Source organism: Rhipicephalus sanguineus, chromosome 8, assembly GCF_013339695.2.
Source record: "Rhipicephalus sanguineus isolate Rsan-2018 chromosome 8, BIME_Rsan_1.4, whole genome shotgun sequence".
Classification (NCBI taxonomy): domain Eukaryota; kingdom Metazoa; phylum Arthropoda; class Arachnida; order Ixodida; family Ixodidae; genus Rhipicephalus; species Rhipicephalus sanguineus.
In genome coordinates this window covers 18817560-18844398 of record NC_051183.1, presented here as the reverse complement: position 1 = coordinate 18844398, position 26839 = coordinate 18817560, and the positions used below count along the sequence as shown (strand labels likewise).

Genomic DNA, 26839 nt, shown 5'->3' with positions numbered 1-26839 from the left:
TTCACGTTATTTTTAACGCACATTGGCTACGCGTGTTTTTTGTTCTTTTTTGCGATAATGGCGGCAAAATAACCTTGCTGATGCATTAAAAGAGCTATTTACTTCCCGCTTTTCGCCCCGAAAAGCCGGGGACCGATGGCAGGCCAATGTACAAAGCACGTAATTGCTTCAATTTAATCTTTGCATCCATTTCGGAGCTCGTTTTTCTTTTGGAATCGTTCCAAGGGGGGTGGTGCGTGCGATAATGTTGGCCCCTAAATATAATGGGGAGCCCTGTGCACGCCTATGGTTTGCGTTGCCCTTTCTCTGGACCGAAAAGACAATGGGTAGCTCAACCTGTGCAACATGAATGATGTGGCTGACTAAATTACCTGCAGCGACAATGAAACATGCCGTACACAATCTCATTAAATCCATCGGTAATTGCGCTGAATTGCTTCAACCTTCTGTTAACCTGGACGTGACCCAGCCAGAAACATTATAGCGCTGACGTCTGACTGATCTAGTCACTGTCACATTTAGCCAATTAGTTTCTCGTTTTCTAACAATAGCCACTGCAACAACAGACAGGAAAGGTCGAAGAGAAAAGGTCGAGCACTGGAATCATAAAAGCTGTGCCACCACTGCGTGTGGTAACGCTCATGCAGTGGATACTTGACAAGTCACTAGTTCATCCTATCGGCATTAGACCAATGGTTCCTGCTCCTTTCATCTACAAGACAACCAATTTTTTACATCTCACGGCTTTCTTCTGCAGCGTACTTACACGTAAATATACATTACAGTATTTGTCCTAGTCTTAATTGATTCTTATTATACAACTACGACGTTCGTTAGTGTCATTGGTGCAGAAGATTAGACAGTGGGTATATATATTAATAGGCAAATGCTGGCGCATCGGTAGCTACATAGACGTAGCTACACTATGAAACAGTGGCTCTACGAGCACGTTGGTTCAAATTTCGCCCACAGGATGCAAATAAGCTCGTGTTTTCAGGTTGCCAGGTTTTGAGGCTTCAGATTGCAAGATTCTTGGCCTGGGCGAAAAATTTTACTAAAACCTGCCTGTTTAGCACATTCATGTGAACCGTCCCATTCCCTGGCACAGAGACGTTGCTTTTCGTTAGGATCATCAGTGAGGGATCAGTCAGGCCTACGGTGCTTTCAAAAAAGTTCAAAAAGCCGAGTCAACAGACACGAAACGTCCTAGAGCAAACTCGCGTGACGCATCCCGTGACGCGCGATGCTGGTTAAATAAAGGGTTAAGCATTCAATTACCAATGTACTCTATATAATACGCACCTCCATAAGCAAATTTTTCTTGCACGAGAATATTGCACAATGTCTTTATAACGCCTTTCATCTAATCGATTGAAGTTTGAGGTTTGGACATTTGAAGACTAGTGACTGCTTAAGTGCTATTACCAACTAGCATTTACCTCAAATTTAATATCAGTGTTTCTTTGTTTTGTGACAAATATTCCTTCCATGAAAAAAAAGGGTGAGCGATTTGCAGCAATTTTTCTCAAATTTCACTTGGGCATTGCAAGTTCAAAGGAACGTTCCGCATCCGTCGACGTAATCAGGACGGGCACCTGCCAGCGATCTTACGTTATAATGATAACATCCGCGTAAAAACAATTTGCTAGAATATTTCTCGGAGCAAAACTGTTGTAGTTCGCAAAGCATTTAACAAAGTGCGCCAGAGCGATAGTACAATGCATGTATTATTCCATATCACGGTTGCACCAAATTATGCTTGCCCGCCGTTTTCTTACAGTAGTTCACAGCGAGGAATTTGTGGAAGACGGCGTTACGGTTTATCCAGAACTGCTCGAACAAAGAAACGAGGATGGCGGGAGAGTTCTTGTTATACATGATGGTTACTCTCTGAACTTATCTAAGGCTTCGGTGCTTGCCGACACTCTTCTATTGCGAGTTGCCACAGACGCCGGTGTCATCGAAAAATACGTGAGTAGGTTCTAGTACTTTATACGAGTCACATCCTAGCAACTATTTCCATGTTCACCACTGAACACTCTATTGACGTCGTACACACTCTGGAGTGGGTAAATGGGAAAACTATATCTGTACTATAGCTGTCTATCAGTGAAACTATGACTGGACGTCAGGGATATACATGTGGCCTCCTTAGCACTGTATTTGTGCGAAGAAGAAGCATTTGGGTGTGTTTATATTGTGTAGATTTTTTACGCACTTCCTACCTGCTTGATTGCTACTGAATGCACGAACACCCGCTTACTTCGATAGAACTGCACGTTGAGAAAACACAGTTGGCCCAAATTAATCCTCAGTCCTGTACACACGGCGTACCTCATGCTCATATCGTGATTTCAGTTTTTAAACTCATTTATTTGTATTTTCGAACTTGAATGGCACTGACTGTCGCTGTTGGTAACCCCGTTCATTTATTACGAAATTTTAAATGACATCGATTGTCATTGCTAATGAGGCCTGTGCGTTGTCTTTACCGACAATGTTTAATTTAAGGTTCCCGGCTCACACCACGAACGACACCTACATCAGGACGCTGGAAAACAGGCCTCCCTTCTACTTAAACCAATAGAAGATGGGCATTACCACGTAGTAAGTATTACTTTGACGCACTAGATGAGTTGTTCGATTCCTGAAATGCACTTTCGTAGACTTTTAAGGCGCTTTTTTTTTATCTCGTGTAGTTCGGCCTCTTGAACTTCACGCATCGAATAGAGCCGCTCATCAGCCAGGGGAGGTCGTCGTCAGGTGCAACTGCGCACAGGATATCAAGAGTTGCGTTCAAGGTTGGAGCATATGACGTCGATGACGCTCTTGGTAAGTTTACAAGCCTCACAAACTCACACAGCACGCCCCTGTGAGTTTTTGGCCTATTCTTCTACAGCTGTTTTCACTCTCACTCTCTTTCATGCCAAGTACATGGCGATGCGAAACTTGACCATTTCCAAAGTCTAATGTAAAATGACCTAGGGAGGCTAACACGTACCTTCATCACGAAGCTGTGAACGCTTACGAATGCTACAAGTGCGTGCATTATTGAAAGGTCGCTCTAAGGATATCTTATTCTTCTGCTTTTCAGAAGATGACATTGAGGAAACCAACAGCGACGCACTTCCCCGGATAGGTAAGCCCAGCGTATGTCTGGCCGTCTGTTGTACACATTTCCTCGTTTACCTTTGCAAAAAAATTGGCCTCGTATCTGCGTGCTTCGCTGCAAATGTCGTCTAAAGACGATAGAAGAGGCGCTGCGTGAGATATGGACGCCATCTGGCAATACGTCGGGAAACATGAGTGCTGCGTTGCGGGCTGGTAGTCCCGGCGCAGCAGCAGGCGAAGACCGGCGGTGACCAACGCGACCAGCGGGGACGCCAGCCAGCCCGAACACGCGGTTTGGCGCGAAGCGCTGAAGCAGAAGAAACGTCGGCACTGTGTACTCTCCACACTCTTTTATTTACACGTCGCAAAACACGTCGTAAAACCTTTAGTTACACGTCGTAAAACAGGAATGCCAGAGCGGCGCCCCATGGCATTCGTACAGTGCAATACAGAACAGAAGCCGAAACACAACAATGAGCTCGTGCAGAGGGTACGGAGGAAGGCAAGTTTCAGCGCAGTCGCATTTTCAGCGCAGCTTAAGAAACTAGGGCCTTTAGAATTACGTATGTATGCATTTTCTATTAAAGGAACACACCACCTAATACTTACCAAGGGATGTTGCGCCTCAGATATGCGTGATATTTACTTTTTGATCGACAACGTTCACAAGTATGAACAGCCGTACCAGTTCAAGATGGCTGGCCCTTGGGCAAGTGGATCAACTTTGGCCGAGTGGCTCAATCGAGTGACGTGCCGACAAACAGAAAGACAGACAGACCAAAATTTTTCCGTTTAAGTATCCCAAGAAAGACTATCGTCTTTAAAAGTACAAACGCAGGAGCGCTAGCGGATGTATGGTTGTGAGTGAGTGAGTGAGTGAGTGAGTGAGTGAGTGAGTGAGTGAGTGAGTGAGTGAGTGAGTGAGTGAGTGAGTGAGTGAGTGAGTGAGTGAGTGAGTGAGTGAGTGAGTGAGTGAGTGAGTGAGTGAGTGAGTGAGTGAGTGAGTGAGTGAGTGAGTGAGTGAGTGAGTGAGTGAGTGAGTGAGTGAGTGAGTGAGATATCCAGGACCAACATTGCCCTTACGCCCAAAGTTGGTAGTGGATATCTCACCTATGTTGTGGCGCTTGTAGATCTCAATCAGCTCTTGTGGACTCAATTTGGCGTATACGTCAGTCGTGACAAGTGTCCTCAGGTTCACATCTTTATTTTATTGTCTTTCTATAAGCTTACTTACGGCACTTTGAACTAATGCAGTTATAACACTCTAAATACTTTCGGAAATGTATTCTTCGTTCGGCTATGGTTTGCACTCTCACTCTCTCTTGACCTTTCTTTAAAGCGCACGAATAATTTTCCTGATATTCAACATGTTTCGCCATTAATGAACACCGCACAAGTGTTTCTAAAAAAAAGAAAAATGATGATGGTCACCGGCTTTATTTTCCGCGCCGTTTATTGAACCCTCGTCTGATACAAAAGATTTACAAAACGACCTCTCTCTTAAAGCCAGATGTTTTCTTTCCAGAAACATAAGTATGTTAAAATATGGTTAAGCGCAAACCAGGGCTAAGAAGCATCGCGATACAAGGATAACGCAATAGTATCTTAGAAATACTTTTGAGTATCTGTATTCCCGTATCGATATACGCTTAGAAAATGTATCTGTATCTCAGTAGTGAAATACATTGTCGATGTGTCGATTATATCACGATGCTGTGCAGAACACTTGTATCTCGCTACTTTTTCTGTAGGAAATCAGCTGACGTGTTTCGAAGGGGGAAAAGAAGACGTTTTTATGCGAAGCCGAGCAAAAGTGCGCCGTCAGTCGGCGACAAAGTGCGGGTGGCAAAGGGTTCCGCTCAAGTACACGAGCCCATGTAGTAAAGCATCCGACGCCGCTGACGGCAGCGTTGTCGGCCTCTGCCGACGAAAGTCGCTATCTCTCATGGCCGGTACAACACGCCTAATTTTTTTTCGGGCAGCCAGCCATTTCCTCACGACGACGATGTCTAAAAGAAAGCCTATTTTTCTCATGTCATCCGCAATTCACGCAAATGTTTGTCGATGCTTATCTCTTACCGCAAGGATAGAACAAGGAGACAGACGAACGAAGCGCTGACTATGAAACACAGTTTCTTGTCTCACACACACACACACACACGCACAAATATATGCAGCGTCTTTTCTGAAAGTGGGATTGCAATGAATAGGAGAAGAACGCTACAATGAAATTTCCGCGAATCAGGTCAAAGCTTACAATCGCCTGTGACTCTGTTTAAGATATGCAACTTCCTCGCATACTAACGATAATGAGGGAACACTGACGCACATGTCAGATATTCTTTGGATGCAAAATGCTTCGAAAATTTCGCGTACTCGCTTGTCGCGATAGCGCCTCAGTAACCTTGCATTTTTCTAAGAAGGCTTGGCATCCACATTGAGAGCTGTGTTCTGTCAGTGCGGATGTCAAACCTTCATTCATTACTCATTCGAATCGCCTCTTTGCCAACAGGTGTCAGTTAGTCAAGGAGAATTCTCGCTGCCAATATCCTGAATATTCTTGGCATGTGAAAAAACGCTCCAATTATTCTAGCATTTGCTCTCAACGCTTTTATACAGTGGTCCTCTGTATGTTGTTTTTGAGAAATTTTGTATTATGGATGCATCGCGCACGTAATGTCTCTGCCTGGTTTTCTTGTCAACAGAAGAGCGAGCCCTGCCTTCGTCCTTCACAATCGAAATATTCACCATCAGCGATTCCAAACACACTTCGCACTTTGGCGGTGACAGTAACAGACACATCGAATACATGATTGTGTTCTGGCACTCGGTAAGCGCATATTTTCCTCTTATTTTAGAAGGACCAATCGCACCAGTGGCGTAGCCAGGGGGTGGAACACCAGACCGTGCACCCCCCCCCCCCCCCATTTTTTTATGCCATGGGATACAGAGCACAAAATAACACTCGAGCACACTTACCTATCCGGACCCCACGTCGAATCAAGGGCGTGCCACCACCCTCCCCCGAAACAAATTTCTGCCCACGCCAGTGAATCACACGTTCTTGTACAACCTTTTCTTTAACTCAAAATACCCGTGACACTATGCTTGAGAAGGCCACCATCGTTAGCAGCGCTTGTAATTATTAATGCTGCAAAATGTGTCCACATTTTCTCAATTTGACAATGTTATAAATGAAGCGGATTTGACAGAATACATCATCACTTCATATATTTAAGACAGGCTGAAGCTTAAGAATTTTTCTTAATATAGCAGTCAAGATTTTCGAGTAGACATCAGCAATTGTCTGATTATAAGGCAGTCTTAGGGGTACATAAACATTCAATACATTAATCAAATAATTATTTTCTAAAATGAAATGATCTGCAACCTGGATAGACTGCAAACGGTACTTTCACACTGGATGCCTAATCGCAAAGCTAAAATAGAAAGCATACAAAAATAGATAAACAACAGTATCGCGCCAATAAAAGTGTCGAAATTTCCCAATTTCAGAAATCAGCAAGTGCTTACCTTTTCTGTTGTCTTGATGCTCGCAGGTCAGTCTACGGTTTCAACAGCTCAATCCTCGTGGTTTTATCTCTCTTATAGGCATCGAAACGTCCACAATCGTGAGCTCAAGCCGTTGGAATTTTGCAGATTCTTTTCTTCAGAATATGTGTGATTATTATCCTTCTTTTCAGGCAACTGAACTACCGTACGTGAGCCTGCGTGGTCCTGATAAACTTGTTTCCAACGAAACGTTACTAAATTTCGAGCGATGGTTCTGGAGACAGCGCCCCATTCGTATTGCGGACGTAGTGTTCTTGGTTACTGCGTAAGTAAATTTCACGGTTTTGCGTAAGAAAAAGTTCGGGATAAACACTATGCATAGCTGAAAAAGCACAGAGATCGAAAAATAATATTACCTCGCCGACGCGTAACTAACAGCCACATACGGTATGCGGGAAGCTATCTATTTTCTTCATCTGCAGCCTTCACTAATAGCTGTGAGGATAGGTTTTTTATCGGCGTATATTTCCAGCCACAGACTCGTGATGAGGATGATAATGATGATCAAAGAGCCTCTAATATCGCTCGTAACCACACTGAGGCATTGTTTAAGGATTAAATATCAGTAGGCCAAACTTTGTTTTATTATTAAATCACTTGTATTCTTTCGCTAGGTCTTTGATCAACGCATATAGGTGCGCAACAGCATGACAGCGTAATTCTGGATTACCGCAACCAATCGCATACTGTCAGCGCCTGGCTTACCTCATGTTCTCGCATACAACAAGCACTGGTGAATGTTCGCTATCGATGCCTAAAAGACTGTTAATTTCGGGCTTATAATTAGTATCGGTTAGTTTTCGCAATTTTGGCCAAACTATGCTAATGCCCGATTATCGCTAATAAAACGACAGCTAATGTTTGCTAGTTAAATTATGGCTTGCCAGCATTTGTCGGGTTAATACGATAATTAGGTGATGTCGGCGAGTTTCTGTCACCACTGATTAAACGATACTAATATCACTCCTTAAATCGCTTATTCGCTCATTAAACGATATCTAACATCGGATGTTGTTGTCATAGGTTAATTAAGTGATAGAATTACAAGTAATGCTTGCGCACTAAGACTGCGCTCAAGCTTTCAATCTGTCTATTCTGTGGTCTGCAATGTGACCTGCGCATTTGCCAATCAATCATTGCTGACAATATCCAAGTAGTACACAGTTTATGACGTCTTTATTGCCCTTAAGATTTCAGTCTGGCATCAGTGCGGCACATGTAGAAACTTAATTCTTCTCAATAAGCATATTGTTTCTGCTTTGGTAAGGAGAAACTTTTCGTGTAATGTTACAAACTTTGTTGCTGCTTTTAAAAAAAAGGGCAATGTCCCCTGAACACGTTTTCTCACATGTTCATCTTGTTTGCGTATTTTTACCGCAACGAAAGTTTCTCTTTGCTTATCTTGTACTGCCGATACCATACATTGCAATAACCTATACAGTGTATTGTCGTTTCTGGTTTATTTTTTACTCGGGGGTTTCTTATTCTCCACATTACTGGAGAGAGATTGCGACTATTCTATTGTGACAGTTTTCTTCGCTCCGTCACGCTACGATTTGTGCATGATTCTCTTTATTGAAGAAATTGCAATAAATTATACTAATATTGAGGTGAAATATTTGTCGTACCTAACGCAGAATTTACTTGTATAACATTTTGAATATTCACTGGTCATCGCTATAATAACGGACTCATTAGCACAACCACATCTTCTGTGTTGCTGCCCGACTTACGCAAACGAGAGGCTTCATCTCGCTACTGCTGTAAATCACCTGGACGAAAAGGCTTTCACAGTCGAGAAGATATTAAAACCATGCGACTGTGCACCATGGTTCCGAAAGGCAACTAACGCGCTGCTGCGATTTGTTAAGGATAATGGACTGATACACCATCTTTAAGGCGGCTGCAACAGTGACTTTTCTCTCCTGCTCTCTAATTAGTCTTCCTCCTCCCTCCTTCCCCAGTGCAGGGTAGTGTACCGGGCTCAGCCCTGGCTAACCTCCCTGCCTTTCTTTTATCGTTCGCACTCTGTCTCTTTAATTAATCAACAGCTCCGGCTGCCTCCAAATACACCTGCCGCCGTCTTTCACGTGACAAATATGAAATCACCCTCACCCAGAGCCTGTAACTCCGGTAGAGCCAGTTTCACGAGAGGTAACACCAACAAAGCGCAACATTATTAGATTATTGTTTCCAACATACGACGTGAAGTTATTTTGTGTCACGCAAACGTGGCGCGCAGGTGCCACTCACGAAAGTATTTGGTTGCACAGGCTATGCTTTGACAAATGTACGACGTCGTGATTGCCCGGAAATACCAGACATGCCTGCAAAATTATGGCTTGGGAATCGAATTGGTTTGGCTTTTATGTTTCCCTACTTTATTTAACGCTTCATAAGAACACACTTCCTAAGATGAGACTTGAAGGTGTAACGTTTTCTTTATCAATAACTTTCGAGGCTCATGAGTGAATCGTGCGCCTAATTTTTACACGTTATGCCTGGGAGCGATATCAGCGCAGAATAAATTGCACACGCCTAGAGAGACGAAGAGAAGTCACTAACTGTTCCGTTACTAATTATTACGCTGCCTGTTTAATTATCCTGTCTGTACTATTGCATTTCTTTTGCAGGCGTGACGTGGTGCAGTTAGTTCCAGGTGGACTAAATTCCGGCGCTGCAGGTGAGAATCGTCTTCCTGCATTCATAACTTCTAGGATGGCTCCGCTTTCACTTAGTCAAGCGTGATGACTGCTTAACATCTCACGCAACAAAATTTAGTTTTTTATTTGCCTTTAAAGAAACTTGGCTAAAAGAATATCTGGGGAAGATAATTACCCTAATTCGTTCTTAGTTCACCGTAATGTATGTGGAAAAGCGCACACTTAGACAGGGACACAGTAGGCGAGACGACACAAGTGTTTATCTTGTCTTGTCTTGCTTGCTCTGTCCCTGTCTAAGTGTGCACGTTTCCACTTACGTTATATACCAACAAGCCCAAGATGCTCTAGACCACAGTAAAGTAGCGGTGCACCTAGCGTCCTGTGAAATAAAAGCGGACTCCTGACTTCACTGCCGGCATTTTTTTTCATGTAGCCTTAGTGCTCTCAGGAAATATTACGTACCTGAGTACTAGAACCAGCGTGCGTCACTATTGACCATATAACATATGATTACTATCTCAACGGGACACGGAAGTGAATTAAGAACTCGGGGCCACCCTAGTCCCATGTTCCTTCTCTATGGCTCTGTCCCATTAAGCTAGTAACAATGTCTCGTTGTGCTCAATACCGGCTTAACCATCAAAAACTAATTTCACATTATCGCTTATCTTGGTACATATCATATATTTCTTTTTATCCCGTTATCACTAAGGCTACCCGTTTAGAAAACATCTGTACATTTCTTGACAACGAAAACCAGTACAAAACGTCCCACCATTGTGCATGTTTATTATGATGTTTATATAGAAGCGCGTAGTAGTGGATGGGTTATCTCTCATAATCACGTGCAGGCGTCGCCTACATTGGCCAAGCCTGCATGACGAAAAAAGGAGCCATCGGAGAAGACAATGCAAGCCGATTTTCCGGGGTCAATGCCGCCGCTCACGAACTGGGACATTTGTAAGTATATTGGTACATCAACACGCGCCAGAGCACTAAGTCTTCTAGCGGACGATGGACAACAGCGCTAAAAGTGACATCCAAGTCCGCCAGGACGGTACAGCGGCTACGGCGCTCGACTGCTGACCCGAAGGTCGCGGGTTCGATCTCGACAATGGCGGTCGCATTTTGATGGGGGCGAACTGCCAGAAGCCCGTGCACTCTGCGCTATGAGTGCGCGTTAAAAAACATCACAAGGTCGAAATTCCCGGAGCCCTCCCCAACCGCGTGCCTCATATTGTCGTTCAGGCACGTAAAATCTCAGATATTATTAACCCTTTGTATCCCATGGCCAATCCAGCTGCGCAAGTAAATATTTTTTTGCGTATATGCAATTACAATACATACGAAAGTGGGAATAAACCAAAACATGGGAAGTTTTAGCTTTAGTTCTACAAGAAAACAAGTGTCCACATATGTGGACGCTGGGAACACCAGTTACGCTGGGTCCATCTTCCTTCTTCATCGTACATGGGAACATTGCTTGCCGACGGCTCTGTTCCAACTTGGAACAGAGCCGTCGGCAAGCAAAGAACTTCCAACACAATGATCACTACCATCATCACTACTTACCATAATCAACGCCATCATCAGTTCAACGCGTTCATCATCATCATCACCATCATCATCACCACCACCATTATTATTATTGTTATCATCATCATCGTAAAGGGTCACGTGGCCGATGGCTAACGGCTCTGATTCAACGCCTTCATCATCACCATCATTATCACCATTCAAGGCCCATCTGCTTGCCCACCGCTCTACTTCAACGTGTTCGTCATCATCTTTATCGTGGTTGATCATCATTACCAGTGCGTTCATGGTTACGTTCAAACTGAATGCTTTCATCATCAGCAGTAGCATTTTTCATAAGGCATTTGCTTGTTCATGGCTCTACTTCAACGTGCTAATTACCGGTTCCCTCCAAATCGGATCATTCGCTTCTGCTAGTCAGCTCGAAAATTATGGCATGTATGTCTTCATCACTTAATCCACGTCCAGCATAAAGCAAATAAATTCTAAATAACTTCTACAAGGCGTGTTTAGCTATATCACTGATGATGTTTTGGGTAGAGCCGCACGGCAACAAAGCGGGTCTTACTACCATGCGGCGTTCTATCAGCTTTTTACACGAACTCGGTATGCCTGTTGTCCACAAACGTGGACGCCGCAGCAACAACTCAACTTGCAAAACTTTGGTCGCTCACAGTGCAACAAAAGTCACACAAAGACAAGATAAACCCTTCCTTTTCTCGAATAAATCTCAATAATATAAAACTTCTTACGAATTTAGAGTGAACGAATAAAAAATATGTAGGCATACACCTCTACAGGCGACTTGTGAAGAACGCCATTGTTCTGTGCGCACTTACCGCTGTTTGTGCACAGAAGTGGACACATATAGATGTTTTTATAAAATTCTGAAGTAATGCCAACATTTCAAGTCGATTTTTAAGGCAATGCGTTGGCTAGCCTGATTCCACTTCACTCATATGTTTTGTCCACATATGTAGACGCTGGGATACAAAGGGTTAAGTTACATCACTCGCGAGTGATGCCTCAACTGCCTTGACTGTTCCTGACAAACATGCCAGCTGAAGAAATGTGCTGATACCCCCCCCCCCCTCCGCCTTACCCATGAACTGCTCACCGATGAGTCTTGAAGATGTTTTAATGACCTTCTACTCATTTCCTCTGGTAGAGTGTGATGTTCGATAACGGTAATATTCTCTCCGAATTCAACTGTAGCTGGTTCTCTTAGCTGGTTCTCTTATGCATTAGCTAGGTCTAGCTATTTGGCTTGCTTAGAGATAGCTAGTATTCGCTAAGGTTTACTAGCGTTAGCTAATGTTGCCCGGTGTTAGCTGCTGGCTTTTACAAAATATTGTTGTCAGTCAGTGTCGGTGAAATGATTGAGCTGTTTACCAAATTTCTTTTGTAGCCCAATCAAAAGAAAGCCCATAAGAGCAATTCACTACGGCAGCTGTTTGTTTAGGCCTTTAGAGGAGACGGCACTTCATCAACCCGTGGGTCATGAACTCCCCATAACATGATGCATATTACACGATGGTAAAGCACTGTTCCTGTGCCTTTAGTTTTGTTTGATGACGAAGAGCTCTCGGAAGTTACAGGGAGCTGCTTTGCAGGTTAGGTTGCGCCCATGACGGCTCGGGTTCCTCAAGCCACTGCCCAGCGAGTGCCGGTTTTTTGATGAACCCAACAGACTCGGGGCTAAATGTCCACAAGTTCTCCACTTGCAGCAACACAGCCATCACCACTTTTCTGATGTAAGTACAGTATAAAGTCGGCGTATCATGAAACCCTTGTTGGGTTAACACTCTCAGCTAGGACGCCGTTATTTCTTCTTTGCGTGTAGGTTAGAAAATCTTGAGGAATCACGCATTGAAATCACTAATCAGACTTTTTCTGCTTAACGATTGGAGGACGTTTATAACATATTGCCACGCGCGCTTCTTCTTGTCATATTTATGTAACTAGTCCATTGCACGCGTAGCCGCCGCCCTGCGCAAGCCGCGCCCATACAACAAGATACATCAGCTGCAATAACCAATAAATCGGTAATTTGGAGCCGAAGATGCAAATTATGTTTGCGTAGTTACGCACCTGCGGAATTATTTTACCACGACGAATGCTCAGGGTCTCTTTCACGTGATTTCGCGCAGGTCGCCTCCGGCGTTTTGCCTTAAAGACACGGTCAGGCCTCTGCCTGACCGTGTGGTTCGCTTACCTGACAATGTAAACAAGCTGCCTGGAGAAGTACTGAGCGGGGACGATTACTGCAAGAAGTATTTGCCTAAGTACGCTGCCGTCTCCTACGTAAAGGTACAGGTTGTTTTAATTACAATATTTTGTAGTTTACGCAATTCGATAATAGTAACTGTTGGGGTTTGACGTCCTCAAACCACGAGATGACTATGAGGGACGCCGTAGTGGAGGGCTCCGGAAATTTCGACCACTTGGAATTCTTTAGCGTGCAGCTAAATCTAAGCTTACGGGCCTGAAGCATCCCGCTTCCATCGAACACGCGGCCGCCGCGACCGATATTCGATTCCGCGACCTACGGATCACCAGTCGAGCACCATATCCACTAGACCACGTGGCGTGTTTTTTTACGCATTTAGATGAAGCATATGTAGGATAAAGCGGAGTAATGAATATTGCGTATATCGCCTTCCATCAACATTATTCTGCAATGAAACCATGGACACGCGAAATACTTAAATTCTCCCACCACGTTTGGTGGCTGACATTATTGGTTATTCATTATATCACTGTTCGACCAGTGTCCCTCAAGAACTGTCGGTCAAGTCCTTTGAAGACTGCATCGCTTAAAGGCTGCAGTTGGTGGGGAGATTGGCCAATAAGCTAGGGAGGCAAGGTTCGTCGCACCCCCCACCCCTACCCATCCCCGTTGGTCGAGTGCAAAAGACATGCTTCACAATTGATGAAAAAATGAAAATGAGCGCCGAGACGTGTTTTCAGAATCGCCTGCTTTTGGTCCCTGGCTTTCCGGGAGTAAAGAGGAGTAAAACGTTCTTGGAAGCAACATCAGGGGCCGTCGGCCGCCATTATCGTCAAAAACCTGCTTGGCCATAAGCCTGCTCTTTAAAGAGACACTAAAGGCAAATAACAATTTATGTCAGAGTGAAAGCTCAATGTATGACAACGTCTAAAACGGCAATAATATCAACAGCAGTGTCCTACGTACCGAGAAATTAAGCTAAATGTATCACACGACGAGTGCCACGAGCGGCAAATTTTCAAAATAATCGTGATGACGTATGAAAGTCTGCCTTCAATTAATCAGTAGTAATCAAACTAGCTGCAATAAAAAAAGAGCCTTCCGTGCATAAAGAGACGTAATAAAATGCTGTTTCTTCGTTTCTGTTTGATTCATGGAAAAAAGAACCTCTTTGGCGTTGCCACGGGGAACGGCGCGCGTGGTTCAAAGGTTCCGTTTTCGCCGAACTGCGCTTCGCCCGGCGCCCTGCTTCGCTCACGCGGTCGCGTCTCAGTGGTAGTTTCGGTATCGCGTACTGCCACGTGTGTTTTGCGCGCTCGTGAAAGTCGCTCTGACAGAAAGTTCGACAAAATGCCGCATGCATGTGATGTTGGTGGATGCCCGAATGGTGCACGCCGCCAGTACACGCCGCCGCGCCATAAAGGTGGGCAACGTTGGGCACGGCAGCAGTGACGTGTGAAAAACTGATTTCAGGCGGGTTATTTGAAGTGCGCTAGCTCGATGCGGACCACTAAAACGTGATTTTATTTCAAAATAAGCACTTCCTTGGCACAAAAGTAGCACTACGAGGTTTTTGGACCGCTTTTTCAACAATCAACGTCGACTTAATATTTGCCTTTAGTGTCCCTCTAAGCAATGAGCAGACAGGTCCAGTTGAGTAAGAATGCGAGGCGGACTTCGCACCCCGCTCTTAGGTGAGTAGAGGGAGCGGCCACCTTACTACCCCCTCCTGTGCGCACGCGTGTGGTTGGGGATGCCTCCTCATAAAATTCTTTAGGAAAATTCGTTAGAACTCATTAAACGTTCTTCGCCATTCAATAAGAATTGCTGTCGTCCGGACGGGGCGCAATTTAGAAAACAAAGAATTAAACGTGACGATTCTCTTCAAGCTGGAACCATTAGTCATGCGTTTAGGTAGTTTCCCCCGCTCCATGAATACGTTTGCTACAGCTCACGCTCATCACCCCACTGTCGTGTTCAGACGCTTGTACAACAATTTTCAGGGTTCGTGAGCATAAACCTACAAACTCGATTTTACACACCTTAAAAAGCATGTCATGCATGCACGCGATCATTGGCCGACACTGTCTAAACTAACGCCTTCTAATGACTAAGCCATTTTTTATACATTTTTCATTAGATAGTCTCTGTTCATGCAGACAGGGAGAGTATATGTTAACATTGTCTTGCCTCGTTATACATCACGAACTCGGCAGGGTTCGCCTGAAAATAGCGTCATATAACGGTAATGCCAGTTAAACCCGGTAAGTTGTTAACCGACGTCTCATTGTTCAATTTTAAGTGTTCTTCTGATATTCGTATAGCGGTGTTATGCTTTGTAGACGGATGTGAGACGCAAGCTATTTTGAGACTGCGCTCATTTTGCATGATGGTGTTCTCTAAGTTCCGCATCATAAAGACATGAAGGCTGAACACAGAGCTCCACAGTTCGTATTTACGACAGCTCATATGCTTACGGTGATATACTGTTGTTCGTAGCTATAAATTACACAAGCTTTTAAGAGCATGCCAGTTTATTGAAAACCGTTAAGTTTCTTGTTCTTGTTACTGTAAAGTAACCACTAAGCGACATGCAGTTCAATGATAAAGTTCACGACACTTATTCCCTTTGATTTCGACTACAAGCTGTTCTCGGACAAATTCTTATTACCACAACATATACTCCAAGTAAAAGCGTTCCGAATACCTTGCCGCTCTAGCAGCACAACCTCATAAACAAAACTGCCTTTCTTTTCTTCTCCAAAATTACAACGTTATTAGCAAAACTGGGCCCTATCATTTTGGTTACGAACTGCACACATGAAATAATACAGCCTGCCACTTAACTACCATTGCTTCGAAGACACGTGTTATTTTTTTTCATTTTGTTTAATTAGCAGCTCTTTCGAAACTGGCAATTTGTACCTTTTTTCTTGCGCTGCAGTGGGATTCGGACCTCACGAAATGCAAGTTTCGCTGCAAATTAGGAGAGAGAAGAGACGGAAGTCCAATATATGCAATCAGATTTGCATACGATGGAACGCGTTGTGACAGGACTCATCCTGAGAAGGTATTTGTTCGCTTCTCTGTTTTTTATTTGCGTAAGCATTTCTTGCCGACTGAATCGGAAAACTGTTTGTCCATATCTGTACGTAGCAAAAGACGATCATCGCCATAACAAAAAAAAATTAGACACATAATAAATTTTCTTGGCATGCTGGACTTGAAACCGGGCCCGCGCGCTCTGAAAGGGAGTGCCTTAACGACTGCGCTACACACCCACGCTTACAGAAATCGAATGTATTTGAACAGTGTGAATTCGCTGTGCCAGCACTGAGAAACAAATGTAACAGGAGAACACTGCTACGAGAGTTTCATTGAATATCGCGGTAGCGGAATTAAATCGCTCTCTAGGACAATATGTAACGCCGACACGGAGAATTGTACACATAATCAAATTTGAGACTTTGAGAAAACTTAATGCCAAACTCGCGTTTTTGTGGTCCCTCAATGCGCCTTCTAAGGCTGCTGTTCTTAACCCTGACGAATGTTGGAAACATGAGGAAAGACACATGAGGAAAGACGGCCGCTATAGCCACAAAAATTCGGTGTCCCTTATGCATTCGCCTAAGACGACTCGACGGCGAAAACTATATTCTCCTTCCTTATTTTGTCAGTCGATGTGTTGATCCTCCCCCGCCCCTGTTCGAAAGTTTTCTGCATGTCACCTAGTTTTACATTGCCTCCGTGATCTGCCCACTTTTGTGCAAGCGACGAGGCCATGTGATGACGTCATGATGACATCACAAATTTTGGCGATCTGTGACGCCTGGGTGACGTCATATTGTGACGTCATCACGTGATGATTTTTTGCATCACTCGTGTTGACGCTGACGGTCAATTTTCGCATTTGATGAGTCATCGAAGGCCTCAAAAACGCAATGCTTACGCATCCTTTACACGGCTTCCAAAGAAATTCTGCTTGATTTTTTGAAGTGGACTGTAGGACACTTTGCAACGCTTTCTGAGGTTCTCACCAAATCAGAGGCGTAGCCAGGAGGTGGCACACCGGGAACGTGCGCCCCCCGAAATTCCTTTGTAATGGGATACAGAGTACAAATTGGCACTGGACAACGCCTAACCGGCCCGGACCCCACTTCAGATCAAGGACGTGCCCTGACCGAAATAAATTTATGCTTACGCCGCTGCAGCAAATCAAATATGTTCTTACTTTATTCGTTAGTTAATAACATGGTAGTACCTGTAGCATCTGAAGCTCAGGGATGTTTCGAAAGAATGATTGGAGACTTAGAGAACTATATGTACTCTGTTATACTATACTCGGGGACAACTTTTCTTGGCAATGAAGGGAAAGCTACGGGGGCGGAGCGTCTGCACATGTACTGCTACGCGAAATAGTCCGGTTTGGCGCGCGTCTCGTAACGCCGTGGAAAGTAATGGCTAGCGTTGCATTTCGACGCAAACGCTGCCTAGCATCTAGGTACGCTAAAAGGCGCGACTTTTTCACGCACGCAAAAACGTAAAGTGACAACGTATAAAGTAAAGGAAATACAAATATCTCGCTTGTGTGCGCTGCATTCCGTCTCAAAAAGCTACATGTAGAAAATGAAGGAGTATTTTATATATCTCACGCAGAAAATACGGACGCAATTGTAGGACTACATTCATTAGCGGTAGGATATGTGCATTGTGGCTCTGTAACCTTTGCTTCATTACCAAGAAAAGTTGTTCGCGAGTATAGTATGCGGGCAGTAAGTCGCCCGGAAATTGATCAAGAGATCAATCAGGCAAAGCGTTCACGCAGACTTCCATATGAACTATTCGAATCGCTGCGTACATAGCCATCCTTCATTTCGACATTACCAGTGCCACACGGTTATTCTTCTGCTCTGTTTGAAATAACTACTCTAAAAAGTGTACATTTCCAAGCAATAAGAGGCCGCACGACTCTATTCAGCACTGCGCACCAAACCTTATTTCCGACTCTTAATTGGAAAACAGAGATTAAAACACCACATAATAACCACGCGAAGGTCAACACGTTCTCTATTTTCGCCGACGTCAAATTCTTCGCGCTTTAATGCTCATCAGAGCGCGAACAGCTTTATCGAATCACTGTCCGAACTTGTGGCAGTTGTAGAATGCCTTGTTACAGATTCATGCCTTTATGTCACAGGGATCGGCCAATCCTGAACGCCCAGCGCAACTAAAAGAACTTGATACAGAGCCACCTCGGGTTGTAACCTACGTATATGGGCGAGCATCATTACATTTAGATTTAATCAAGACGATGTCGTTTACTAGCACATTGCGCCGTGACCTGACGTTGGGCAGCATTAGAAAATTTCAACAGCACGGGAATAAGCACGAATTCACTAAAAAAGAGCTGACATGGTCAAGCGCTTGTCCGTGTCAACTCTCTTTTCGGGCATTCGTGTTTATTCCCGCGCTGTTGAAATTTCCTTTACGATGAACTACCAACTCACCAAAACTCTCACATTAATCAGCATTAGACATCCCTTGCCCATATTTATCTAATAACTAGGCAGCATTAGTCATCACTGCGCCAACATGAGATCATCCAGCGAACACTACCAAGCATTAATCAGTGTTAATCGCATGAAGCGCGGCAGCACGCTGTACTCTATATATATGCAGCACTCGAAGGTGAAGCCCTGCTGAGCACTTGGTAATGCAGTAAGTTATGCACAGTGCTGGGCAGTATCGAAGATACATGTATCTTAGATACTATCTTAGATACACTTTGGGTATCTTGTATCTGTATCGCGATACGTCTCGCAAGATGAGTATCTGTATCTGTATTTCCGATAGATTCAAAAATGTATCGTGTATCTTAAGATACTCCTATAGAAATACCACCCTACGAAACAATAATCGCTGGCTCAACTCCGCTTCTCAAGCTGGTACTAGTGCCACTAAACCGTCTGAGTAAAACTAAGGGCATGCAGTGACATATTTTTCTCTTTCTAGAAGAGTCCACCAGTGAGGGCAGGCAATGAGGTGTGCGCGTCCGTTTTGGTTGAGCAGAATAACATGACTGAATCTTGCGCAGTCTCGACAGAGCAAGGGCGCGAACGCCTATGCTTACCTCATGTGCCTTTCGTTTTTCACGATTTTTTTTCTTTTTGTGCCAGTGCCATGACACTTACTTTTATCCACTGTCCAGCGCCACGTACCACAACGCGTGCGGCGATTATCGCGCAAATTCTGATGCCACTCTTGTGCGTGGTGCTTCGTTACGAAATCTGTAGCAAATGGTTGCGTTGCATCTCGTGGCTTTCACACATCAGCGATTGGAAGGATTTTGTGGATGTTAGTTCGACTTACATGTGATTGACTAATGTGCAGATAAGATCCTAACTATAGCACCTCTAGTGCCAATGCTAGATAAAATAGGGCAATCGTTTACCTAACAGAAGATATCTTCGTGTACCCTATCTTTTTCTGCCTGCTGTGGACCGAGTCCCGGCAGCGGCGGTCGCATTTTCGATTGAGGCGAAAGTACTTGAGGCCCGTGTACTTCGATTTAGGTGCACATAAAAAAAAAGTCACAGCATATGCACGTGGTGAATGATGATGAGTGGGGCGAAGCGAACTCGTGCTGCAGCACGGCAATGGCATTGGCGCGAGTGTGGTCCTTCTTAATGGAAGATATTGCGACTAGATTGTTTGAGAACCACAATCTGTTGCACACACCGTAACTATGGCCGGAACTGTTATCAAGGAAGTCCCGCTGGAAGCGCGCGTCGGCGCATTCGGGCAGAGCCCGCCTGATGCGTTTTGAAGCCACTTCACGTGCTCGCACAGCCTCGGGCTCTGCCTGCCGGTACGCGCGCTTTCTCGCCGCTTCACGGTCCTTCACATTTTGAAGATACGATTCGCGCCGCAGCCGTGCAGCTTGCCGAGCAGCTTCGGCCTCGCGGACTCGATCGGCGGGGTCTTCGCGCCGCAGCCGTGCGGCTTGTTGAGCAGCTTCGGCCTCGCGGGCTCGAACGGCGGGGTCTTCGCGCCGCAGCCGTGCAGCTTGTTGAGCAGCTTCGGCCTCGCGGGCTCGAACGGCGGGGTCTTCGCGCCGCAGCCGTGCAGCTTGCCGAGCAGCTTCGGCCTCGCGGACTCGAACGGCGGGGTCTTCGCGCCGCAGCCGTGCAGCTTGCCGAGCAGCTTCGGCCTCGCGGACTCGAACGGCGGGGTCTTCGCGCCGCAGCCGTGCAGCTTGCCGAGCAGCTTCGGCCTCGCGGACTCGAACGGCGGGGTCTTCTCGCCGCAGCCGTGCAGCTTGTCGAGAAGCTTCGGCTTCGCGGGCTCGTTAAACCTTAACAATTATTATTATCTTCCTGCTACCATTATTCAAAGAGTTTTTGAAATCATAATTTGATTGGTAGCACAAGTGCTTTCTTAGTTGTCCTTCTCTTGCATCCCGCACATTAACTATATATAGGGCTCTGAAATGTCTTTTTTTTTCCGGTCTGGTCACAGCAGTATGTCTCTTGTAACGTGCTGTCAAAATAAGCTCTCTCCTTTATTCTTACTTTGAACTGTCCGCTTTATTTCTGCTACTGTTTACACATTTATATATAACTTGAGTTTACTGTTCTGCCAAGGTGATTTTGAAAACAAATATGTAATTATGCGGCCGCGCACTGAGTATACAGTACCAAACATCCTGCTTACTGCTTAGTAAAACAGTGAAATTGAGTTTGCACTATAATAATGGAAATAAATAGGAGCCATCTTAAAGTCGTTAGGAAGGCGATTCGAGAAACATTGCTATACTAAATGATCCGTTTTTCTCATGAGCGTCCCAACGAGCCGTTCCAGTCAATTTTTCATAGGCATTAAATCTTTTTTTGTCTTACATTAACAGGTGAGTTGACGATACTTCATGCTTAATTGCCATAGCCATTAGGGGTGCCGCCTGTATCGTGTTTAAATACTTATTCACACCAAATGTTTGATACAGATCGGCTTTTCTATTTTATTTACGTATATTTATTTTTCGTTTTGAGGCCTCCCTGATTTTTTAACGGTTACTAATCGCCAGGTAACCGCAGCCATAGGTGATAATAGCGTGAATAGCAGCGGTGTCCTGCGACGATTTGTGCAACTGTACTGCCACGCGCTCTTACTTCTTGATTTTGGTGTGATCGGGTTTAAACCGCAAAATAAATATTAGCAGCGCTCGGCTCAAGCCGCGCCGCGATGTTTCGAAATTTTCGCGGTTGTTCCAGATTGTTCCGTTAAGATTACGCGCGAATCCCAGCCGCGGCGGCCATATTTCGATGGAGGCGAAATACTAGAGGCCGGAGCACTTAGATTTAGGTGCATGTTAAAGAACCGCAGGTGGTCGAAATTTCCCGAGCTCTCCGCTACGGTGTCCATCGTAATCATATCGTGGTTTTGTAATGCAAAACCGCAACAATTATTATTAAAATTATGCGCAGGATGAAAGCACTCTAGTTCATTCAGGAGCTTACGCAAGCACCAGCGGTAACGCTGGAAGGTTCGATCGCAGATGCATAAACGACTACGCGTTCCGCCGATGACCACAATACCGAAAGCCGGCGACTTTTATAGGGAACCCAAGCTCAAGTTTGGGCGCGACGCTCGCGCGGCTCAGCTATGCGTTTCTGGGAGAGACACTGCCCGCAAAGGCGGTTTGTCGCCGGATTTGCCAGCGGTGGCGGCAAGGACACGTGCGCGCATGCGCTCTTCATTCGGCTCAGAGCACTGCTAGTCAGCAATACTTACATTGTGACGCACCACAGATGCAATCCCAGAGCTCTGCGCGTGCGCGGAAGCGGGCGCAGCAGTGTTGTGGCCGTGGATGCTCCCAGTTGCGATAAGAGCAGTGGCGCCGCTCGACGTTGCTTTGGAAGCCTATTGCCACTATCAGTGTACAGCGTACTTTGCTCGTACTTTGAGTTACTTTGTTTTCTGCGCACAAGCTTGCCCAGTGAGCAGTTTAGTGTCCACCAGAGTGACTGCTACTATGTTATGGGGGTCTATAATAACAAATTTGCGAATGTATCGAAGTATCTTACGATACAATTGGCTAGTATTGTATCGGATACAATTATTGCGGTAGTATCTTGTATCTGTATCTCCAATACTTTTTGCCTGAGTATCTTGTATCGTATCGCGATACAATTTCAAAGTATCTTTGCCCAGCCCTGGTTATGCATTTGTGGACCAGACATTTTGCAAGACAAAACAAGACGCAATGTCAGAGACACACCTTGGTTGCACTACCTCCTGGATGGGCTCGCCTTTGACCAATCGAAGATGTAATGGGCTGACGCCATTGCGTGACGTCATCATGTGATGACGTCATGATGAGGATACAAATTTCGGTGACCTGTGACGTCACGATGATGTTTCCTCTCCTCATGCCGCTTTCGGGGAGAAGGTCACATGGGTTTTTGTACCACCTCATTCGCCCCGTGTCTAGCTCAAAGTCACTGCATAATGAAACACTTAATTAAGGCTTTCGCCTTAAAAATTGCAGCAGATCCAACACACCCTGTTGAAATATATGGTCCGTTACGACCTACGAATAAATACAAGCCCCGCCCCCAGTACTACGGCACCCCTATCATTCATCTGTGCTAGACTGTCATGCTTGGTCGTTTTCGTCCTAACCATAAGTACTTTTTCGCTACTATTGTAAATACTACGCGTGTTACGAAACAAATGTTCTGCGTATGTCGTTAAAATATTACGTTTGGCTGAACCGTGAAGTTGTAATCTTTGCTGAAATTTGTAAGGAAGCTGAAGTTTTCGACCAATAACAAGCAATACGAACATGTCACCTACGATAACGAATACGAATGTCACCTACGGTAACGCGCACAACGTGCGTTACGTCGCGCGTTTTTCGTCACGTATTTAAGTAACAGCAATTAGATGGGGCATTTATGGAAACCTTTTCAGTGGCACAGCAACAGCTGTGAGTGGAGATTACATTTATTCCTAGGTTATCACCCACTATACCTACGGCTACGGTCGCCAGATCAAGAAAACATGGCTCATTCCTCCGTCACAGCAATCGGTATAACACGAAAGTGAAACGCGTCTGCACATAAGTACGGCTTATTGTGTAGTGATATATGAGAGCTTCTACAATGTCTATTGATGTTTGACAGCTGTAGCACGGTTTGACGTGGATGCACCCATGTTGACGCCTAGTGGACCATCTCCATCGCGATGGCTAACGCTCATGATCATGATTTAACCTTTGTTGTAGCGGAAGTTGTTAACATATACCTGGATACAGCGCATCGTGAACCCCGCGCAAAGATGACATCAACAAGCACGCAATAAACATTGGTACTCGATACGCATTTCATCAAAGCATCCTCAATTAAGGAGAGAAGTGGCACGGTGTGCGCTTCCGATTATTAGGGTAACCTACGCTTGTGTTCACGCACTACTACACTGCGCTTAAAGGCCAACTCCGGCGATTTTTCGAGGTCGATATATCTCAATGAAATTCGCTGGGTACGTTAATTTGCACGTTTCGGTCATTTATGCCAAATTACAGGCTTGAGACCTGCGCAGATTGTTTGCAAATGAATTTTAAAGATTGTCTGCAAACGCCCTCCTGGCTTCCCACAATTATTGGCAACATTGCGTCTGTGACGTCAGTATTGGGAAGGCGGCGGAAGTGATGCAGCCGAGGGCGCCGCTAACTTCGGCCGCTACAACGAGCGTCTGCCGTGTTGGCCGAGACACTGTCAGTCGCAGACATTACAGCTGATGCGCGGCGTGCTCACCTCTCCACTGTGCGCCTGCTCGTCCCGGTTGTCACAGTTTTCATACTCCGCGCCGGCGTTACCGGCATGCCTTGCACGACTTCCGGTTCGTTCATAAAAACGTTTACGTTATACGTAGACAGTACACTCGGTTGGGTTTCGGTTTCGGTGTTGGCTTTTTTGCTTATTTGAAATTATTCTCCAATTTGCCGAATATTTCTGCTATCGGGCCCGTAACAAGAGCGTCTCAGGAGCATAAAAGCACCATTACTTTGACATGGCCAAAAAATCACCGGAGTTGGCCTTTAAGCAACACGGGACGTATAGGTACGCAGCTGCATCCGCGAACGCGCGCAGGCATTCCACTTCCTTCTGGCCTCTGTCTCGCTCCACCAAGGCACGACATTCGCCCGTCGACATCGTTGCCTTTCTGTAGCGCTTATTGCAGCACCTTTATTAGTCGGTGCTGTCGCACTCGAGGCAATCGGCGGCGGAGAAACACCGTTGGTGCATGTGGAAGCTGCACTACTCCAACATATAACTGTCACACGCTAACATGAAGCGAAAGTCGAAGAATGTATCTGCGCGTAGGGTGACTCCGTGATGCAAGCGCGGCCAGTGTTTATTGCTGGTATCGAGACACTTTAACCAGGGCCTCTGAGATTGCGCGCCGGAAGGAAACCTGTCGGCGCGCAACCTTGGAGGCCATGCTTTAACTGCGTCGTCGCCGAATCGTTCCCTACCGGCGCTAGTGTCATGCCGCATTTCTTCACGCCACTGCTCACAGATGGCGGCATCATCCCGCCCCGCCTGGCCGCGCCATCAGGGAGCACCATGTGAGAGAGATTGTGTGATAGATAGAAGGCGCGTTAGTGGAGTGTCGTGCATCTGCCTCGGTAGCTTAGTCAGTACTGTGCCAGGTGCTTATTGTCGCGGAACGAAAGGTCAGAGGCCCCGGCGGCGGAACTTTTTGTTATGGTTATTTCTTTCTCATGTGCTAGCATCCATTTCATTAAAGTCATATCCGTGACGGAAATACGTCACTGGAGTCTTGCTGTGGACGCCGGCATAAAACACTTTCGTGTTAAAAAAAATGCGCGGTCTGTTGCGTAGCGCTGAAACATATGAGCACAAACGGTAATGCTGTGTTGACAGTTTTGGCCGTGTTTGCGCTAGTAGACGTACAGCCACGTGCCTTCACAACAAAAAAGAGAAAAAAAAACTGTATTCCGCCGTATATGAGGATGCCGAGAAGCCACTGTGTTTCGTGGCATCTTGGAACGATAGGAAAGTATGTCAGCGTCAGTGACCACGAATTTTCGTGTGGCACAGACTGGTGCTAAAAGTCCAAATGATGAAATAAGATATCATTGTTTCTGAAGTAAATAATGCATACAGAGGAGTATTGATGACCTAATCGCCAATAACACTTTCCAAAAGCTCGAGGCTCCTCAAGAATATCCGCAACACAAAGACACTCGTGTATACTTCAAACAACCTTGGTGCGGCCCGTTTTGTGGCGCCACAGCGGCAATAGGTTCAAGTAGGCGGTTTCCGCCGCTGTTGGGGCACGTGTCAGGCCGCAACTTTTCTTTCTTTTTTTTTTTTTTTTTATTGCGCGGCCGTGGTACTGCGAAGCTTATTCTTCGCGTATTCGTCGCCGAGAGGGCCACAACCATAACCAATCCCACGGTATAGCTTCGCTTACGCATCTATTAGACGACTACCGAAGAAGAGTGTGCGGTTACATTTAACAGTGAAACTGTTAGTCGATACGTAGCCATTCGCCGGTGTTTACTCAGCGCGGGCTGTGAGGTCTTGCGGTGTGGCGAGGGTGAGGCCTGGTAGCAAGAGGGAGGACTATGTCGTGACTACAAAGGCGACAGTGAAGCTTGGTGGAAAAGGTAATGCGGCGTTAAGCTGAAGGAGTGGCGAGAGTGATGCTCGGTGGACAGGGTGAGCCAATGAAAGGCGCGCCTGGAGTGGCGATGGTGATGCTCGGCGCAGAGCACGTCACAACGCATATGTCTGCAAGAGTGGAAATGCCTGTCAGAACGCAGCTGTCTGCTAGGAGTAGGCTCAGAGAGGGAGTATAGAGGCGGGTGACGGCTCATTGTTCGCTATTCCAGGAAGGCCAAAACCAAGAAATTGTTAGAAATAATTGCAAAAATTTAGAAAGGCTGTGCTGCATATACAGGGGACTATGTGGCATATACACGCCACTCTATCCTCTTGCGGGGGGGGGGGGGAGCGGCGTAAGGAGGTGAGGGTGGCATCAGCTTCGTTGGTTTGAAGGCTTATTAACGGCGTGAAGCTGACTGCCTTGTTTGTTGTTTAGTGGACACAGAATCTGCCATATATCTAGTAAATGTATTATGCATGCATAAATAGCATTAGTTTTTTCACAGATGGACGTGTGTTTTTTTTTTTGTCATGCTGCAGGGACTTGCGGTTTTTAACTTAGTTTCTACTTTTGATATCTCTGAAACATGTGCGCGCTAGAGTGTGCTTGGTACAGATGTAACGAACTTTTACATTGGTAATATCCTTGGGCGAGCCGAACAGCGACATAGAAAAAAGGTTTAAAGCAGCCCCAGAGATAATACCTTAAACAACGTTTGCCTCTATACTTTTCAGAAGTGCAAGAACGGCGCCTGTGTATAAGAGGAAGTCAGTCTAGCGTACGACTGGCGTACGACAATTTCCGCCGAATGAGGAATCACTGAGAGCGAGGACAGGCTGTACTGGCTTTAAAGGCCGGTATGCTGGTGGCGTGTTTTGCAGTAAAGAGTGCACTAAATTTTCGCTTCCTGTTAAGATGCTTTTTAGCGATATATACACCACACAGACGTGCTTAAGAACGTGCGTACACAGTTCGCAAGGTTTAGATATAAAGGCAAGGAGTTGTGAGGTAAAACAGCGCGTGAACTCTT

General features: G+C 45.5%; 1 protein-coding gene across 2 annotated transcripts; it reads left to right on the top strand.

The window, feature by feature from the left end:
• The first annotated feature begins 626 nt into the window (after positions 1-626).
• Positions 627-26741, top strand: LOC119401516 (venom metalloproteinase antarease-like TtrivMP_A). 2 transcript variants are annotated; one of them, XM_037668391.2, is made up of 14 exons: positions 629-768; positions 1781-1971; positions 2512-2607; positions 2700-2832; positions 3095-3139; positions 5817-5941; positions 6672-6743; positions 6816-6949; positions 9318-9367; positions 10199-10307; positions 12497-12637; positions 13034-13193; positions 16058-16183; positions 26544-26736. In XM_037668391.2, exons 1-14 carry the CDS (start codon positions 642-644, stop codon positions 26568-26570), a joined length of 1536 nt encoding a protein of 511 aa, XP_037524319.1. In that variant the 5' UTR covers positions 629-641; the 3' UTR covers positions 26571-26736. The 2 variants fall into 2 exon arrangements, with proteins under 2 accessions (XP_037524321.1, XP_037524319.1); XM_037668393.2 differs by lacking the exon at positions 6672-6743 and having other exon boundaries at positions 627-768; positions 26544-26741.
• Positions 26742-26839: the final 98 nt, after the last annotated feature.

Excerpts from the sequence above, each read along its gene's own strand:
- LOC119401516 (XM_037668391.2), top strand. The coding sequence starts at position 642 with ATGCAGTGGATACTTGACAAGTCACTAGTTCATCCTATCGGCATTAGA. Across the intron at positions 2,608-2,699 it reads AAGATGGGCATTACCACGTA|TTCGGCCTCTTGAACTTCAC; the intron begins GTAAGTATTACT and ends TATCTCGTGTAG. Across the intron at positions 3,140-5,816 it reads CGACGCACTTCCCCGGATAG|AAGAGCGAGCCCTGCCTTCG; the intron begins GTAAGCCCAGCG and ends TCTTGTCAACAG.